The sequence below is a fragment of the Pezoporus wallicus genome, unplaced genomic scaffold (assembly GCF_028554395.1).
Source record: "Pezoporus wallicus isolate ANWC-B61680 ecotype Strahan unplaced genomic scaffold, APGP_CSIRO_Pwel_v1 contig_7344, whole genome shotgun sequence".
Classification (NCBI taxonomy): Eukaryota; Metazoa; Chordata; class Aves; order Psittaciformes; family Psittacidae; genus Pezoporus; species Pezoporus wallicus.
The window spans coordinates 1072120-1089453 of record NW_026640533.1 but is presented as its reverse complement, the minus strand read 5'-3'; the positions used below and the strand labels follow the sequence as shown (position 1 = coordinate 1089453).

Genomic DNA, 17334 nt, shown 5'->3' with positions numbered 1-17334 from the left:
AAATGGGTCATATGCCTTCTGGAGTTGTCACCATGCTGTTCAGCCATTCACCTTTGTCCTCTCCTCCTCAGCACCATACTGCAATGAGCTGATGAAGAACCTGGAATCCAGCCCGCTTTCCAGGATTATCTGGAGGGCTTTGAAACCCTTGCTGATTGGGAAGATCTTGTACACTCCAGACACACCAGCTGTAAGGAAGGTCATGACTGAGGTAACTCTAGCTTTATCCTCTGATATGTAGAATGAGGTATGTTCTCTGGCTAAGCTGCACTAGTTAAATTGGGCCCAGACACAAGCCTAGAAAGGATTGCCTGCAAAGCACAGCCTCCCTAGTCTCTCACCTCCCATGCACTTGGTGTTGGAAGACTCAAGGAGAAAAGGCCAGGTTGAACTCTTCTAGAGTTGGCTAGAACCTTTCCTGGCTGTGCCTTTTGATTATGCTTTGCATCTCCGATGTAGGATATAGGAGTGGTAAAGACCTTGGTAGGCCTTCAGTGTCCTTCCTCTGCTCCACTGCAGGGTGGTCAGCAGATCCTCAATAATTTCTAATTGTGGTTTACCTAATGTGCTATCTAATTCCACAAGTTCCCTCAAGGAGACTCTTCTAGCACATGGGGAATGGCTGCTTCTGTGTGCCCTTCATCTCCAACGCAGAGTCATTCGCCACAAAGGCTTGAAACGCAGTGCTTAAGCCACAGGCATCTACACTCCCTGTTGTTGTTTTTCTTACAAGTGCACTTGATTTTCCGTACTCTGGTCCTTGCAGAAGCTGAACTGCTGTTTGAATGTAAGCAACAATCAGTACTTTGCTTGACAGGTCAATGCACCCTCTCAGCCTGCTGTGGATCTCTGCCAGCTCTTGGAAATAACCTTCTTCTCCTCTTTGCCGACAGGTGAACAGGACATTCCAGGAGCTGGGTGTGTTTCGTGACCTCGGGGGGATGTGGGAGGAGATAAGCCCCAAGATTTGGACGTTTATGGAAAGTAGTCAGGAAATGGATCTCATTCGGGTCAGTATGCTGTCCTTGCCAGAACCACCACTGTCATCCTCTGCAATAACTGATGAAATATTTATTTTAGATGATGCTTCACTGCTGAGCCAGGCAGATAAATAGTATGGATGGAATCCATTGTGAAACACGTTGTGATTGTACCAATATTGCATTATGCTTGGCATTCCTTCCTTAATGTAACAGCCAGCTGCAAAGAGGAGCAGTGCATGTCAACACCTGCTAATATCTGCTCCTGTGGGGAAATGAGCTGCTTCTGCCACAGTGTTACCCTAAGGCGGTATGAATATCCGGCTTGAGGTATTCCTGTAAACTGGGGATCTGTGGGGTTGCTGACATGTTCAGCTTCCTGAGCTGTGCACCTCTCCACAGCAATGCTCTCATGATAGCAGCAAAGCACGTGCTCATGTACCTAGATAAGATGCTGGAAGGTGCCAGGTGGCCTCAGGCCCTATTGGATGCAGTAGGAACTGAATGGTTGTCATGCTAGGTAGAGCTGAACCTCTGTGCCTGGCAGTATCTGGCACAAATCTTGTAAAAACTTAATTTAGAGTTGCATGGTACACTTAATTTAGTAATACTTGGGTGCTCATGGAAGAAGAGCAGACATCACCCTACGGCTGATTGCTTCATAACGTGCCGTGCATATTAGACCATGAAGAAGGGCTGGGAGTCTTGTTCAGATTTGATACTCTTTCTGCTAGCCTGTTGGCTCCCTGGAGCATTGTGCCATGTGTTAGACCTGCATTAACAGGGCATTATCTGCTTAAGTGGCTTAGCTCATTGTTGCTTCCCTCAGGTGCAACTCTGAGGTGTGGATCCCTGCACTCTGTACTGATGTCTTTGGAAGCACAGCAGTGTAAAACAGGGATCACACAACAGAAATGGTTATAGCTTTTCCTGCTGTCACTGCAAAGCAGCTGGTTGGGTGTCCTGGTGCAGCTGTTATACAGAGACCTCCCCAGGTCTTTTAAGCCTTGAAGTTCATTCCTTGCTTACTCAATATAAGGCTGTGCTGAGTTGTCTTCTGTTGTACTTTCCCATCAACATGGCAAACACTAGGGTCAGAGACATCATTTTCATCACTCCTGTCTCTCTGTTAGCTTTATGAAAGTTAATTCTGTAGATACCAGCATAGGGAGGTGAGAACTGGGGGTCACCAGCCCTAAATTGAACTGTTTGCTGCAGAGAGTGCAGACAGGAAGTCAAGGTTTGGATGCTGGTTTGCAGTCCTGTCCTTTGAAAATGAATATTGCTGCTTTTCTTCTTCTTATTATTATTTTTTTTTTTTTTTAATGAGCTCTAGGCCTTTCTGTTTTCATGTTTTATGCTTCTTGTTAACCATGCTGGGTATGGTACTTAATTCTTGATCCTTCCATCACTGGTCTCCTCTGTACTGCAGTAGCAGGGGTTCATTTGTTGTCATCTATTGCAGTTAACACAAGCAGGAGTACTTCACTGTCAATGCCTGAGCAGCTCCCAGGGCACTGTCCTGTTCAGCTTCGAGATGCAACACAGATCACTTGTACATGAACAGGCTGAAACATAAGAGTTGCTTGTTTGTAGCTGCTTTCAAGGGCAGGTCGGCCCTTTGCTGTTTGTTAGTCACCGAGGCTGCAGTGCTGCTGGGTGACTCGTCATCACCTCCCAGCTTTTTGGTTGTGCAATCTTTTTGGCATATTGCTTCCTGCTGTACGAGAGCAAAGTGGTTTGGTTGCCCATCTCTGGCAAGCAAACTTCCAGTTTGATACTAATGCAGCTGCTAACATCAGTGAAGACAACACGTCTGAGGTCAAGGAGCTTCACTGTTGCTACTGCACATGATGAGGCTGAGCCCCTTTTCTGGAGGCATGGTCCCCTTTCTACTGGGGGTGGCAGCATTAGCCAAGCTTGAGAGATGAGATGTGAAGAGAGCACAGTGCAGCTGATCACTGTTTGCTTGGATTTTCCTCTTGCATATTCTCCTTTGCCAGCTTGGCCTGTTCTGTTTCCCCAGTTAGCGATGCTGTTACTGTAAGTGTATAAGCCATTGCTTTCTGGTTTGCTGGTAACAGCAGAGCATGAGGAAGCTCCTCACGTCCCCACTTCATTCTTCGTTCTGGCAGAAAAGCCATTCCTGGTTTTATTGGTTTGTTTTTTTAGTTTTCTTTCTTATGCAGGCTTTTTTTTTTTTTTTGCCTCCCTGATTTCAGTTCAGCTGTGACCTTTACAATTAATGCTCCTCTCCTGCCCTTATGTTGTCCAACCAGCGGACAGGTTTCTGCTTCTGTGCCAGATGCTTCTACCTGGACTGCACTTGTGCAGTGTATTGCACATACATGCAGTGGGGCACTAGTCCTAAGGAAGCTAGCAATTAAACCAGGTGAAAAAAAGCACTGTCCCATACAGAACACCAGAGAGGCAGGACAGCATGGCTGTACTAGGGCTGCTTCAGCCAGTGTTGATGGTGCCATGCCACAGCCCTTCTCCCAGCCGGGAGCAGAGGTTGTTCTGGAGAAGTGAGCAGAGCTTGGCAACCACCATCAGTGGAATGTGTTTCTCCTGTACACACATCTCACTCTTCCTTGTTTTGCTGGTACAAGACCTGGGTTGCATGTGCAGGTTGCAGAGCTGTGCATGGCTCTCTGCTGCCCTCTCCTTGAGAGAGCTGTGGCAGGGCTTGGAGTCAGCCAGCCAGCCAGCCAGCCTGCAAAGCACACCCGATGGGTGCTTTGCTGAGGGAGGCACAACCTTTCCAATGGGAGGGTAAAAGAAAGTTTCCCACCACACTGATATTGCAGATGGCCTCTCCCTGCACCTTTATAAAAGGGATTTTCCCCTGTAGTGCTCGTTTCCGTAATGAGGGAGGGGGTCAAACATTAATTCTCAACAGCTGTTTCTCCTTTGAAAACAAAATATCTGCAGACGTTGCTGAAGAGCAAAGCTCTCTGGGACCTGCACTTGCCTGCTTCCAACTGGACAGTGGAGGATGTTGCTTGGTTCCTATCAAACCACCCGGAGGACTTTGAGACAGCAAACGGCTCAGCGTATACCTGGGTAGATGCCTTCAATGAGACAGACCGGGCTATCCAGACCATCTCTCGCTTCATGGAGGTGAGATCCTGCTCATGCAGGCAAGGAGCTGAGGAAGGCAGCGGCTTGGTCTCCACCTGCACTGTTGGATGTTCCTGGAAAGGGAAGAAATGTTCCTCAGTCCAGATAGAAGTTTCTCAGTCCACTCTCCATTCTGGGGGGGTCTTATAGCAGCCTTTCAGTCCCTAAAAGAGGTCTGCAAGAAATCCAGAGAGGGACTTTTTATAAGTGCAGGTAGCAAGAGGATAAGAGGGAACGACTTTAAACTGACAAGAGGGTAGATGTAGATTGAAATATTAAGAGAAAGTTCTTCCCTGTGAGGGTGGTGAGATGCTGGCACAGGTTGCCCAGAGAAGCTGTGGCTGCCCTATCTCTGGCAGTGTTCAAGGTCAGGTTGGACGGGGCTTGGAGCAACCTGGTCTAGTGGAAGGTGTCCCTGCCCATGGCAGGGGTTGGAACTGGATGAGCTTTAAGGTCCCTTCCAACCCAAACCATTCAGCGATTCTGTGATTTTTCTGTAAATGACCAGGCTTTTGTAGGGTTGAGTGCTCATTAGAAAATATCATTTGTTCATGTGCCTAAATATAGATGTAGGAACCTGACTGTAGGCCTTGTTATTGAAGTTCTCACTTTGGCATCTCATGTGGTTTCCTACCCCATTGTTACAGGGCAACTGAGAGCTGCTGCTTGCTTTGGCAGTATAGCAGCTCCTATTTCAATCTGGGGTTTTAGCTAAGGGCTGTGGTGAACCTAGCAGCTGCTTAAAACTGAGGAAGACGTAGTGAATAATGAAATTTGTTCTGTTTGTTATTTAATCACCTTGGCAGATGTGTGTAAACAGAAACTGTCAGAATCAGACCTAGTTTGTGGGTAACAGAGGAAATAAGACTATCTATGGAAATAGATGCTTGGATGGGATCCTGTAGCTAGTATGGCAATGCTGCCTGACCTCTTGTCCAGAAGTCACCTCTGCTGGGGTATTTCTCAGTGATACATGTTTGACTGGCAGATGGCCGTGAAGAACCTTCTGGTTTGGTAGCTTACTCCATAAGTGCTTCCAAATCTGTCCCTGTTTAGTGTGTCAACTTGGACAAACTGGAGCCTGTGGCCACAGAAGTCCGGCTTATAAACAAGTCCTTGGAGCTTCTGGATGAAAGGAGGTTCTGGGCTGGCATAGTCTTCTCTGAAATAGCTCCTAACAGCACAGAGCTCCCTCAACATGTGAAATACAAGATACGCATGGACATTGATAATGTGGAAAGGACCAACAAGATCAAGGATGGGTGAGTCCTGACATCCTGACTTATGAACAATTTCTCATGGGGATGTGGTGATAGAGGATTTCTAATGGGAAGTTCTTGTTCCCTTGTTACAGGTACTGGGATCCCGGTCCCCGTGCTGACCCCTTTGAGGACATGCGCTATGTTTGGGGAGGCTTTGCCTACCTGCAGGATGTAGTGGAACAGGCCATCATCAGGGTGCAGACAGGCACAGAGAAGACAACAGGTGTTTATGTGCAGCAGATGCCCTACCCATGTTATGTGGATGACATGTACGTATTCAGGATGCTCAAAGGCACACAGGAGGATTGTGGCTTGGGAGGGATGGGCTTTTGTCACCCCTCAGGCATGTTTATGTCCTTACTATCAGTGGCAGAGCAATCTCTTTAGTGTTCCTAATTCCTGGAACTAGGGCACCTGAATGAAGGATTTAGAATATGTAATGACTTGCAGAGTCCCTCCCAGGAGAAGCCTGTCCATACAGGACTTTCACATACAGAATACATTCCTGAGATGTGGCCATATCCCCAAACCTGATAGAGACAAAAATAGCACTGGGAAAAAAATCAGAGACATAGGCACAAGAGAGTGGAAAGGCAACAACTGAGAATAGTCCCCAGGAAAAGCAGGTCTTTGTATCTTCTGTTCTACTGAGCTGCAACTCCAGCTCCCACTCTGGAGCGGTGATGTGCTCTAGTGCATCGGTCTCACCTCACAGTGAGTCCTGTGCTGCTTTGTGCAGTGAAGCCTTAGCTGTCACATACTCTGCTAGACCTGAGCGGTACCTGAAGTTGCAGTAATGTTTCTCACTCAGTTCCTGGCCCCTTTCCTTCCTTTTCTCAGATTTCTGCGTGTCATGAGCCGCTCCATGCCTCTCTTCATGACTTTAGCCTGGATCTACTCAGTGGCTGTGATAATTAAGGGCATTGTGTATGAGAAGGAAGCACGGCTGAAGGAGACGATGAGGATTATGGGGCTTGACAATGGCATCCTTTGGCTAAGCTGGTTCATTAGCAGCCTTATCCCTCTCCTGATGAGTGCAGGCCTGCTGGTGCTGATCCTCAAGGTGAGTTGGCTGGGCTGGTCTGTGGCAGCAGAATCTAGAGCCTTGAGAGCCTGCTAAGCAGTGATCTGCACTGGCACGCTGCAGGGGAGTTGGTGTGTTAGACTGTGCATTGACCAGCAGTTTTCTGGGAACAGTGTTTTGGAACAAAAATGGCTAGGTGGCTGAAAACAGCAGGGGTTTTGTAGTAGATTCAGTGCTCTTGAAAAGGTGCTACTGCTGGGAAGGCTGCTGCGCAAATTGCAGCAAGCCCAGCCTCCCTGAGCAGCAGCTCTGCAGGCCTGCTTGTACTAGAGTCACTTTGGAGGGCCCTTTCAAATCCTGATGCACCTGCTTTTCTCCTTCCAGATGGGGAATCTGCTGCCTTACAGCGACCCAAGTGTGGTCTTTGTTTTCCTCTCGATCTTTGGCATTGTGACCATCCTCCAGTGCTTTCTCATCAGCACCATGTTCTCCAGGGCCAACCTGGCAGCTGCCTGTGGTGGCATTATCTATTTCACACTGTATCTGCCTTACGTGCTCTGTGTTGCCTGGCAGGACTATGTCAGCTTCTCACTCAAGATATTTGCGGTGAGTCTTGAGGAAACTGCCCTGGGTACCAGGCCTCCACCAGTATGGCACTCAGCAGCTCTCTAGATGGACACTAATAGCAAGAGGGGAGGTAGCAATGGGAGGAAGTTTTCCAGCGTAAGAGGCTATCAGGGCTATGTTTGGTGAAGAAGTTGACAGAATCTGCTAGGAGCTGCTGAAAGAGTTTTGTTGGCTTTGGTAATAGAATTAATTCAGCCAGCCTAAGCTGCCTTGACTAAGACAGACTAAGCTATGATGCTGGACCACCAGATAAGCAGGCTGAAGGAACCAGTTTCCTTTCCTCTGCATAGCACTTCTTACCTGTCTGGAAAGGGTGGCAGTTAGTGATTGCCTCCTTAGCATTAAAATCAGAAGGGCAAGGGAAGGAAAAGAGGGAAACAAACAATTCTGGGTGGTGGTCCAGCAGAGACTTAAGGCCTTGACTGCTGGCTGGAACCAAGACTGAGTCTTACAGTCCCTCTCTGCAAATATGGTCAGGCTCTTTGGATCTTCGACTTCTATAGGGCTTCTGGACCATGTCTCTTAGCCTAGTGCTAGAGCTGAGCTGTCCATTTGGAAAGTAGTTATGAAAAACTGAATGCATGTTCATGTCTCCCCATTTGCAGAGCCTGCTGTCTCCAGTGGCCTTTGGCTTTGGTTGTGAATACTTTGCACTGTTTGAGGAGCAGGGAGTTGGTGTTCAGTGGGACAACTTCTTTGAGAGCCCATTGGAAGAAGATGGCTTTAGCATCACCACATCTGCTGTCATGATGATGTTTGACACTTTCCTATATGGGGTCATGACCTGGTACATTGAATCCGTCTTCCCAGGTGAGGTCCGCTTCTGAAGGAGCATCATGTCTTTACAGTTTTAAATAGATCCTTTCACCTACTCATTTGCCAACGTGGAAATTGGGTCCATTTTAAGCACAACTGCAGAAAGCTCATGGAGTAAAACCACAGACGAGCAGTAAGGTTGTTGCTGCTAATAGCAATGACTCTTGCCCAGCACGGAGGCTGTGTGCCGTTATGGCCATGGCTGAACTAGTCCCAGAACCTTTGCTGTTCTTTACCTGTTCCCTTCTTTGAACTGCTAAATCAACAGGCCCTGCTGCAAAGGGGAAGTTGAGAGTATCAGCACTACAAGTGGCTGCTTAGAACTGTCCAGCACACGGCTTTTAACTGCAAAGTGAAATTTGATCTCTTACCCCCAAAGTCTGACAATATCTTCATCAAGAAAGCTCTCTTCTTAGGCGTGCCTAACTTAGAGGCTTACTGAGGGTTGACTACTTCCCTTCTTGCCCTGAAAGCTAATACAAGAAAAGGGATAGATGCAAGTCAGGCTCATGTAATGCTTTTCTCTTTAGGCCAGTATGGGATTCCCAGGCCCTGGTACTTTCCTTTCACAAAGTCATACTGGTTTGGTGAGAAACCACAGGAGAGGGAGCACCATTATCCAGACCAGAAGGGGCCTTCAGAAGGTGAGTGCTGCACATAGTCTTTCTGCAGTGAAGTGTTAGAGTTTGCCTTTTTTGAAATGAGTCCAAGGACAACAGGGCTGACATGGCTAAGGTGAAATTAGTCATCCCTTTGTTACGACAGTTTTGTTATGCTGATCAGATCCAAATAAACCTAAGGTACTTTGCCTGCTTGGGTGCAACTGGATACTCCAGCCTCATGGAATTGAGAATTCCTCACAGTTTTGCTGACCCTGGTGACCCTGGAGATCTCCCAGTTGAGCCCAATAAAGAGAACAAAGCTAAAGGACCACTTCTGTGGAAGGTTCCTGTCCCTGAGGAAGGAACATGGTCAGGTCTTCGTGTAGCTCATGTCAATTTGGATCTCCACAAACCTGGGGGAATGTGGCATTTGTTAGAACTCCTATGGAGTTGCTGTTAAAACCTACCATACCTCTCTCTACTTTGCTGTTTTTGTCTAGTCTGCAAGGAGGAAGAGCCTACACATCTGAGCCTCGGTGTTTCCATCCAGAACCTGGTCAAGGTTTATCGTGATGGCAAGAAAGTTGCTGTAGATGGTCTCACACTGAACTTCTATGAAGGACAAATTACCTCCTTTCTGGGACATAATGGAGCAGGGAAAACCACTACCATGTAAGAACAAATAATTCTTTAAGACAATGGGGGAAGTGACTTTGAGTAATGCAGTTCCTATCAGCGTGGTAGAGATAGCTGTACCATTGCAGTGTGTCAGCTGGTGCAGAACAACTCATTGGAGCTCTGCTAAGTTACTGTAGTGCTGCTGCCTCGAAAGATGCACAGATACAGGGGACTGAAACTGGAGGTAGTTCAAGTTGAGGCAGCACCGAATAAACCTGCTGGCAGCATTTTTTAGTAACGCCATTTGTGATTCTGACTTACCGGTGTGAGGAAACAAGTTGGGACTAAAAGAATAAGAAGCTTTTAGAGGAAAAAATATTTGCTTGAAGCAGAGTCATCTGGGTGTGCTTTGATCACTGTTAAAACCATTGGAGTTCATACATTTTTTTTCTTAATCCATTAGCGAGATGTTTCTTAGACTGCTTTCTTTATGTGGGAGCTCCACAGGTCTTCCACCTACTCTTCATTCATCCATCCTGGCATTGTGCAGCAGCCATTTCCTAGAGGCAGAACCTGCTGATCTGTTGCGTTTGTCTTTCAGGTCCATCTTGACTGGCTTGTTCCCCCCAACGTCAGGTACAGCCTTCATCCTGGGCAAGGATATCCGCTCTGAGCTCAGCAACATCAGGCAGAACCTGGGTGTCTGTCCACAACACAATGTGCTGTTTGACTTGTGAGTGACATCTGTGAGATGCAGCGCTGGTGTTACCCAACAGTTGTTTGGGTTCTTTAGGAAACAGTAATATGCTTTCAGCTAAGACAGTCCTATCTTTATCTGTCCGTGGTGTGGGGTAGTATGAGATTGGTATAAGGATATTTTGTTTATTGGCACATTTGTATGCGCCTGTGAATTTTCAGGAAAAGCCTACATGTAGATCTTTCCGGTCTCCTTTAAAGAAATCTACTGGATTAAACTTAACTAGGCCAAATGCTTCCCCAGTACCTAGTGATTTGGGATGTTTGGGGTACTCTCTTAAGCACCCTTAAAGGAGGATTACTTACATTAGTGCTGAATAGCTGCACCCTGAAATCAGGCCAAGCTGAGCACACCCAGTCTTGTAGCCCCTTCTTAAAACCTTGGCCTTAAAAGATGTTTTCCCAAGCAAACAAACATTCCTGCTGTAATGCTAATGCAAGGGATAAGCCCAGCATGGTGCTCTCTGCTGTGCCCTTCCGCAGGCTGACTGTGGAGGAACACATCTGGTTCTATGCACGGCTCAAAGGACTGCCGGAAAAGAAGGTGAAAGAGGAAGTGGAACAGATGGCAGTGGATGTCAGTTTGCCTCACAAACTGAAAGCTAGGACAAGCAAACTCTCCGGTAGGTTGAGCTGCTTTTACATTTCTCAGCTGTTTCCTCAGCCCCAGAAAAATTCTTCTGGGTTTCACAGAGACTGCATCATGGACCTTGGTTGGATCCTCCAATTAAGTATAGACTACCATACAGTTAAGCACTTAAGGAAATCATTTATTTAAGTACCTTATCAGTGTATCTTAGTAAACTTAACAGTCTTACACTATCTTATGCTTTCTAATAGCCATTACAAGTCACTCACTTTCTCAGAGTATTTTGTACTTGTTTCTACAATAACATAGTCTTACTACATGTGATGTGTGTTCTCCAAATGCTTACTAGTATTTTTGAGTTTTTTGAGTTCAGGTCAGAGTTGCTCAGGCCATAATCTCCAAATCCCTTGCTGCTTGTTAACCATAAGTGCTGGTTTCTTATGCTTGCTTCTGTTTCTTCACTCGGCATCCTGGAGTGTCATTCTCCCTTGTTGAGGACCAGCAGGATTCCTGTATCAGTCTGTATCAGATAGTTGAGAGACCAAGACTTTTTTGTCTGACTTAACTATCAGCACAGACTGTGCATTTGACTTTTGGAAGGGACAACAAATGGCCACAGATTGATGTTAGTATTACAGAGTGTAATATAATTCCTTGCTGCTGCCTCTGGCACTCTTCCACAGGAGGGGTGTCACTTGAGGACCTACTTCTGCAGCTTAAGCTCTGGAGACCTATGCTCCAGATCCTCAAATATGGTTAGGCCTCCAAGCTGGCAACTTGCTACTGCCAGTGTTGGGATAGATATTCACTTATTGAAGGGCTTGCAAGGTGTTATGTACTGAGGTACGAGGAGAGTTGGATTCCACTGAGGGAGGTTCATCCAGATGAATTACCCCGTCTTGAAAGTGATGAGACCCTGAAGGCCTGAAACAGTAGCAGTGCTTAGTCCTCCAAGTGTGCAATTTTGCTTTGTATCAGAGAGCTCATTATCGACTGTGCTGCAGCTACTGCTGTTCCCCTCATCTCTGCATCAGCCTGAACACCTCTTTCTGTGCCTGTCAGGTGGCATGCAGAGGAAGCTCTCAGTTGCCTTAGCCTTTGTTGGTGGCTCCAAGGTTGTCATTCTGGATGAGCCTACAGCTGGGGTGGATCCTTATTCTCGCAGAGGGATATGGGAATTGCTCCTGAAGTATCGGCAAGGTATGTGGTCTTTTTCTCTACCTAATGAATGTGTCATGGAAAGCAGAAACTATCTGATTCATGACTGATCTCAAAATAGCAACATGTCTTTGCCAATCTGTTTTTGCCTGCACTGAGGAAGGAACAAAGAGGATGCAGGACAAGGATGTTCTGATCTCTTATCTGTCCTCCTTTCTCATCCTATTCATGTTAAAGCTTGTGAACAAAGTTCCTCACTGGGTTGTGAGGACAGTTTAAGTCAGAAATTCACTCCTGCATGCAGCAGTGTCCTGTTCTTCTCTGTGCAACCAACCTTGACGACATGAAGCTAACATGTTTTTGCTGAGCATGACAAGGGCCTGTAGAGACTGTAGAGAATAAATTCATGACAGTGGTTGTCAAACTTTTCCATCCTGCTAGCCTCAGTGAAAGGAGCTTGGACTTGCGGCATCAACATCCTGTGCAACTTCATGGCAGGATCCAGATGGTTGTGATTTTAGCTTGGGAACATAGGCATGGTTGACTAACTAGCAGCATCTTTCCTTGCTTTCTTCCAGGTCGCACTATCATTCTCTCCACACACCACATGGATGAGGCAGACATTCTGGGGGATCGGATTGCCATCATTTCTCATGGCAAGCTCTGCTGTGTTGGCTCTTCTCTCTTCCTGAAGAACCAGCTGGGAACTGGCTATTATTTGACCCTAGTCAAGAAGGATGTGGATTCCTCTCTGAGCTCCTGCAGAAACAGCAGCAGCACAGTGTCCTATCTGAAGAAGGTACAGCTGACTCTTCTTGCTCATATTAATTCTTCCTTCATGAAATCTTAACCTTGCAGGGAACAGCAACTAAGATTTTATATGGTGGAATGTCTCAAAGAGAAATTCCTGATTCTTTAAAAGAAGGGTTACTTTTTTTTAAAGGTACTGTATCAAATCATGTGTGGTTAAGCTGTTGCATGGAATGTACATCTCCGTTATAGTTTCCATAGAGTCAGAGAGATACAGAATAGACGAAGTGCATGCTTTTGTAACACACACTTCTGTAGCTGTGACCTCTTACTTGTATTTCAGCCCTTTGGCAGTGGTATGTCACCATTACTTTCTAACTCTTCTGTGGAGTATCCAGAAAGTTGCAGCACCTGATTGGAGTTACCTAGAGTGTAGCATCTGATGGGCCCCTTTTTGACTGAACTACAGGAAAACAGTGGTTGTCTTCTCTTTTGTCACCAGGATGACAGTGTCTCCCAGAGCAGCTCTGATGCTGGCCTCGGCAGTGACCATGAAAGTGACACACTGACAGTAGGTGAGGCTTGGAAAAGAATGTAAGAATCAGTCCCGGTGCTGACATTGCTCTATCTTTGACCTCGGACAGCTGCCTTAACCTTCTGCCCCTGTGCAGCTATAGTCTTCAGACAGTTATTAAATTTACATAAATGGTATTTTAAAATCCATAATATTGGAATATTTTACTTTAGCAAGTCACTTTGAGTTCAAGCTGTCCCAGGATTTAATAATGAAAGATTAAATAGCTGCTAGGCTTGTTAGCGATCTGTAATATTTGCTGGAGAACTGTACGTAAGTAACTTGCAGGGCTGCCAGTGGCATGTAAAAGCTCTCCCAGATTCTGCAGATAAAAAGAATAGCCAGGCTTGAGTCCAGGCTTTCATCCAAGCTTGTGTTAAATGTAAAAAGAACCAGACTTTCCATGGAAATGAGCTGCTTTCCAGAGATGTTCCATTTTCCCTCAGCAAGGTTTTTCAGACTGAGATCTTTCCACATACTAAGCAGTAATAAGATGAACACCGTCTTTTCCTTTTGGTTCTTCTAGATGTCTCTGCAATTTCAAATCTCATTACAAAGCATGTTCCCGAGGCCAGGCTGGTAGAGGACATTGGCCATGAATTAACGTATGTCTTGCCGTACAAGGCTGCTAAAGAGGGAGCTTTCGTGGAGCTGTTCCATGAAATTGATGACCGTCTTGCTGATCTTGGCATTTCCAGCTACGGCATCTCTGAAACCACTCTGGAGGAGGTGAGTGACCTGAATATCCTCTTTTGAACCTAAAGTAGGCAAAATGAATCATGGCAGAAGTAAGAATGAGTTGGATTCTTCCCTCTTCCTGTAAACGTTTATTGTGGAACAGGCAGCTGTGTGTTCACCTCCCAAATGGATTGCCTTCTGTCCTTTTTAAGTGTGTGCTCATAGAAGCATGCATTAAAAACTGAAATGTAGCACAGAGAAGAACAGACAGATCCTTTGTACTCAGTTGCATTTTGCTGAGATGTCATGTGAGGGCTGGCTCCCAATTTGGATTCTGATGACAGTGTAAACACCTTTGAGGTATTTTTAGGATGCTTTATGCTGCTCTTACCTGAAACATACCTTTCAGTACTGGAGAATATGCATTACAGAAACCACTTAGACGTGTGCCCTTGTCAGGGATGTTCTTATGGTTTGTTCCTTGTGGCTGTGTTCCAACTGACAGGTGTCCTTTTATCATAGAAGTGTCATACACTTTATCCCGTTTATCCCCTGTTTTTTTTGGATAATGACAAGGGGAATTGAAATGGTAGTGGTGTTGTCAGTTTGAGGTTGCTGTCTAGGTCCTCCCACAGCTGTGAAGGCCTGTGGCTGCTATCTATAAGATGAAAATGGAATTTTTTCTCTTTTAGGAGAGTCTGTGGAATGAGGTCCACAAAGGTGCCTATTCAAGTATTAATAGGAGTGCGAACACTGTCAGAATAGGAGGAAAATGAAATTCCCTGAATTGAGTAACTAGGTCTGTCCCTGAAACACAGGGGCAGTGGGAATTGACATTGGAAAGGGGAATGGCTAGTATGTGGTTTCGGGCTGGCCCCTGAAAGCTGGAGGGAAGCCACAAAGTCCATGTCTCCAGGGACAGGAGAGATGGGGGAGAAACCCTGTATCTTCTCTTCTTATGCTTCATTTGTCTTGTGCTCTCTCATGGCAGTCCCCACAGTTATCACTCCTCTTCTAATTTTCACTACACTTATCATTGCTTTTCAGATCTTTCTGAAAGTGGCTGATGATAGTGGTGTAGATGCAGAAACCTCAGGTGGGTAGTTGTCTCCTACAGTGTCAAGGGGGACTTCAGGTCTTGTTTTTTCTGGGGTTGTGGTTAACTGAAGCAGCTCAGCTAATCCTAATTGTATTATTTTCAGATGGGACATTGCCAGCTAGAAGGAACAGGCGTGTGTTTGGAGACAGACAGAGCTGCCTTCGTCCATTTACAGAAGACGATGCATTTGATCCCAATGATTCAGACATAGATCCAGGTACTGCTGGGGCTCAAGCCCATTTTCTTCTTGTGGACAGTCTTTCATATTATAAATACTGCAGATCATAAGGCTGAGACTGCCAAAGAAGTGATGGTTTATTTGCCTTTAGTAATAGCGGGCAGTGCAGTATCCACAGCTTGCCAAATCCTCCCATCAAGGCTCAGAAATATAAGGGTCAGAATGCATTCATGTGAGTTTCTGTTGTCATCTCTACTCAGCCATCACCCTGTTTCTCCAGTATAGAAGGACCCAGAGAATGTCGCTCTGAGCTTTTGAATGAAGGTAATTTCTTCTTGCTAGCAGAATCCAGAGAGACAGACCTTCTCAGTGGCATGGATGGGAAAGGATCCTACCAGATGAAAGGCTGGAAGCTCACCCAGCAGCAGTTCATGGCTCTGCTGTGGAAGAGGCTGCTTATTGCCAAGAGAAGCCGGAAGGGCTTCTTTGCTCAGGTGAGAGCACCCAACATGTGCAGAGCCCCTCATCAGGGACAGCTCTGGACCATGCATTGTATTCAGAATTGAAGGTGGTCAGAAAACCTCAGTGGAATACAGATAGATAACCAAAACTGTGCACATCTGAGCAAAAAAGGGGCCTGTGCAACTGAAAGTGGTTGCATGTTAACCGTGTAGTTATGGAATTCTTGCACAGCAAGCATGCAACTGAGGCTGAAATCCCAATTTGGCCTTGAAAGCAGCATTTGCAGAATGAATCCTCTACATCCCAAGTGAGTGCCCTGATTGAATGCCAGGATAGGTCTTGAATTGGTGTCTAGCAATGCTTTGGTGTAAATAGCAGAGACTTTCCTGGGAAACATCAAAGAAGTTAAGTGATTCACATGTAGTTCCTGATGTCTCTGGGAACATTCACGTTACACAGACTTTATTCTTTCCTTGCAATTTCAGATCGTGCTGCCCGCTGTCTTTGTGTGTATTGCTCTCATGTTCAGCCTGATTGTTCCTCCCTTTGGAAAGTATCCCAGCCTGGAATTGCAGCCCTGGATGTACGATGAGCAGTACACTTTTGTTAGGTATGTTTCTCGTGGCCTAGTAATTCTGTTTTTCTCTGCAAACGTGAGTTACTGATTTCCTTACCAAGTTGCTTAAATTTGTTTTCTGTGCTTAGCTCAGAAGCACATTTTAAGAGTCCTGTTATTTTCTTTTTGGACCTTTAAATGCCAACTACTGGCAAGACCATACCATTTTTGAATGGTGCTGACTCTAGTAATAATACGCACAAGACCAGGAGTGTGTGTGTGCTCCTAGGCCAAGCTTTTTTCAAAGGGAAATCTGCACCCATATCCTTTTCCTGATCTCTTCCACTGTGCTGTCAGGCTTGCTCTGTTGCTATTTTTGCTGTATGCCTGTTATCCCACTGATCTGATAGCATTTCTCTGCTTTACCCATAGCAATGATGCTCCAGAAGATCCAGGCACTCAGAGGCTTTTGGATGCTCTTCTCAATAAACCTGGCTTTGGTACACGCTGTATGCAGGGACACTCCATCCCGTAAGTAGAACTCTGGGCTGGGAAAAGGGAGCCCAGCCCCAGCTTCTGATCTCCCAGTAGATTTAGCCAGCTTTAGGGTACAATAGTCGTACATGGCCAGGGCAGGATTTAAGCCAAAAGAGTTGTAATTACATTCATTTTTTTGGCTAAGGACCTTTTAGAAAGTTACCAGCCCTCAGCATGGTGAGGGAGTGAGGTTTGAGTGCAAATCCTCACTGACAGAGATGAAAAGGAGACAGTAATCTCTCCCTTAAATTACTGTTTGATCCTGAACATGGAAAAGGACCTAGTAATGTTGCTGTATGTTGTTGGCTGTAGCTATTCCCATTCCACAATCCTCTCTGTCTGCACTAGGACCAAGCAAACACCAGCAGAAAGAGTAGAGAGCCAGACAGCACTGGTTGTGTTCCCTAGCTCTGCCGCTGAATTGCTGCATGGCCTTGGGGCAAGAGGCCCTATATGCCGGCGAGTAGTGGAAATTAAGCTGTATCCTGCAAAAGAGACACAGGAGCTGGGTTACTGCAGCACATGGAGCACTGTGAGGAGGCTGTCCACTGATGCTTCCTTGGGGAGGAGTCATATTTTGGTGCCCCAGTGTCATGCAAGAAAGACTGCTTGCCTTGATCTTAGCATCATAGAATATCTTGAGTTGGAACTGACCCATAAGGATCATTGATCCCAACTCCCTGCTCCTTGCAGGAGTGCCTGAAACTAACCCGTATGACTAAAAGCATCATCCAGACACTGCTTGAATTCTGGACACTGTGCATGCTGGGACTGACTGAAATAAAGCATTCACATGTTGTGAATGAGAAGAGGGGAGTGTCTACTCAGTGTTGGCAAACTTCAGTCTCTTTGGTACTGGGATCTGTTAGAAGCTACAGAGTCTGGTCTGTTGCTCTGAGCTGTTCATCTTGTGATGTCAGGCTTCTTTGAAAAACAGCCTGCCTT

General features: G+C 46.0%; 1 protein-coding gene across 4 annotated transcripts in view; it reads left to right on the top strand.

Annotated features, from left to right (window-relative positions):
• ABCA1 (ATP binding cassette subfamily A member 1) overlaps positions 1-17334 on the top strand; it is a 97320-nt gene that overhangs the window by 62530 nt on the left and 17456 nt on the right. For 3 of the 4 annotated variants that reach the window (XM_057419363.1, XM_057419361.1, XM_057419362.1), the window contains 21 exons: positions 72-211; positions 894-1010; positions 3915-4103; positions 5160-5365; positions 5458-5634; positions 6206-6428; positions 6774-6995; positions 7622-7826; positions 8363-8476; positions 8935-9106; positions 9654-9785; positions 10292-10431; positions 11460-11597; positions 12134-12354; positions 12808-12880; positions 13406-13608; positions 14605-14653; positions 14760-14873; positions 15177-15328; positions 15782-15906; positions 16285-16383. In XM_057419363.1, the coding sequence (XP_057275346.1) occupies positions 72-211; positions 894-1010; positions 3915-4103; positions 5160-5365; positions 5458-5634; positions 6206-6428; positions 6774-6995; positions 7622-7826; positions 8363-8476; positions 8935-9106; positions 9654-9785; positions 10292-10431; positions 11460-11597; positions 12134-12354; positions 12808-12880; positions 13406-13608; positions 14605-14653; positions 14760-14873; positions 15177-15328; positions 15782-15906; positions 16285-16383 (3211 nt within the window). The remainder of the gene's footprint in view (positions 1-71; positions 212-893; positions 1011-3914; positions 4104-5159; positions 5366-5457; positions 5635-6205; positions 6429-6773; positions 6996-7621; positions 7827-8362; positions 8477-8934; positions 9107-9653; positions 9786-10291; positions 10432-11459; positions 11598-12133; positions 12355-12807; positions 12881-13405; positions 13609-14604; positions 14654-14759; positions 14874-15176; positions 15329-15781; positions 15907-16284; positions 16384-17334) is intronic. The other variant, XM_057419364.1, reaches the window with a different exon arrangement.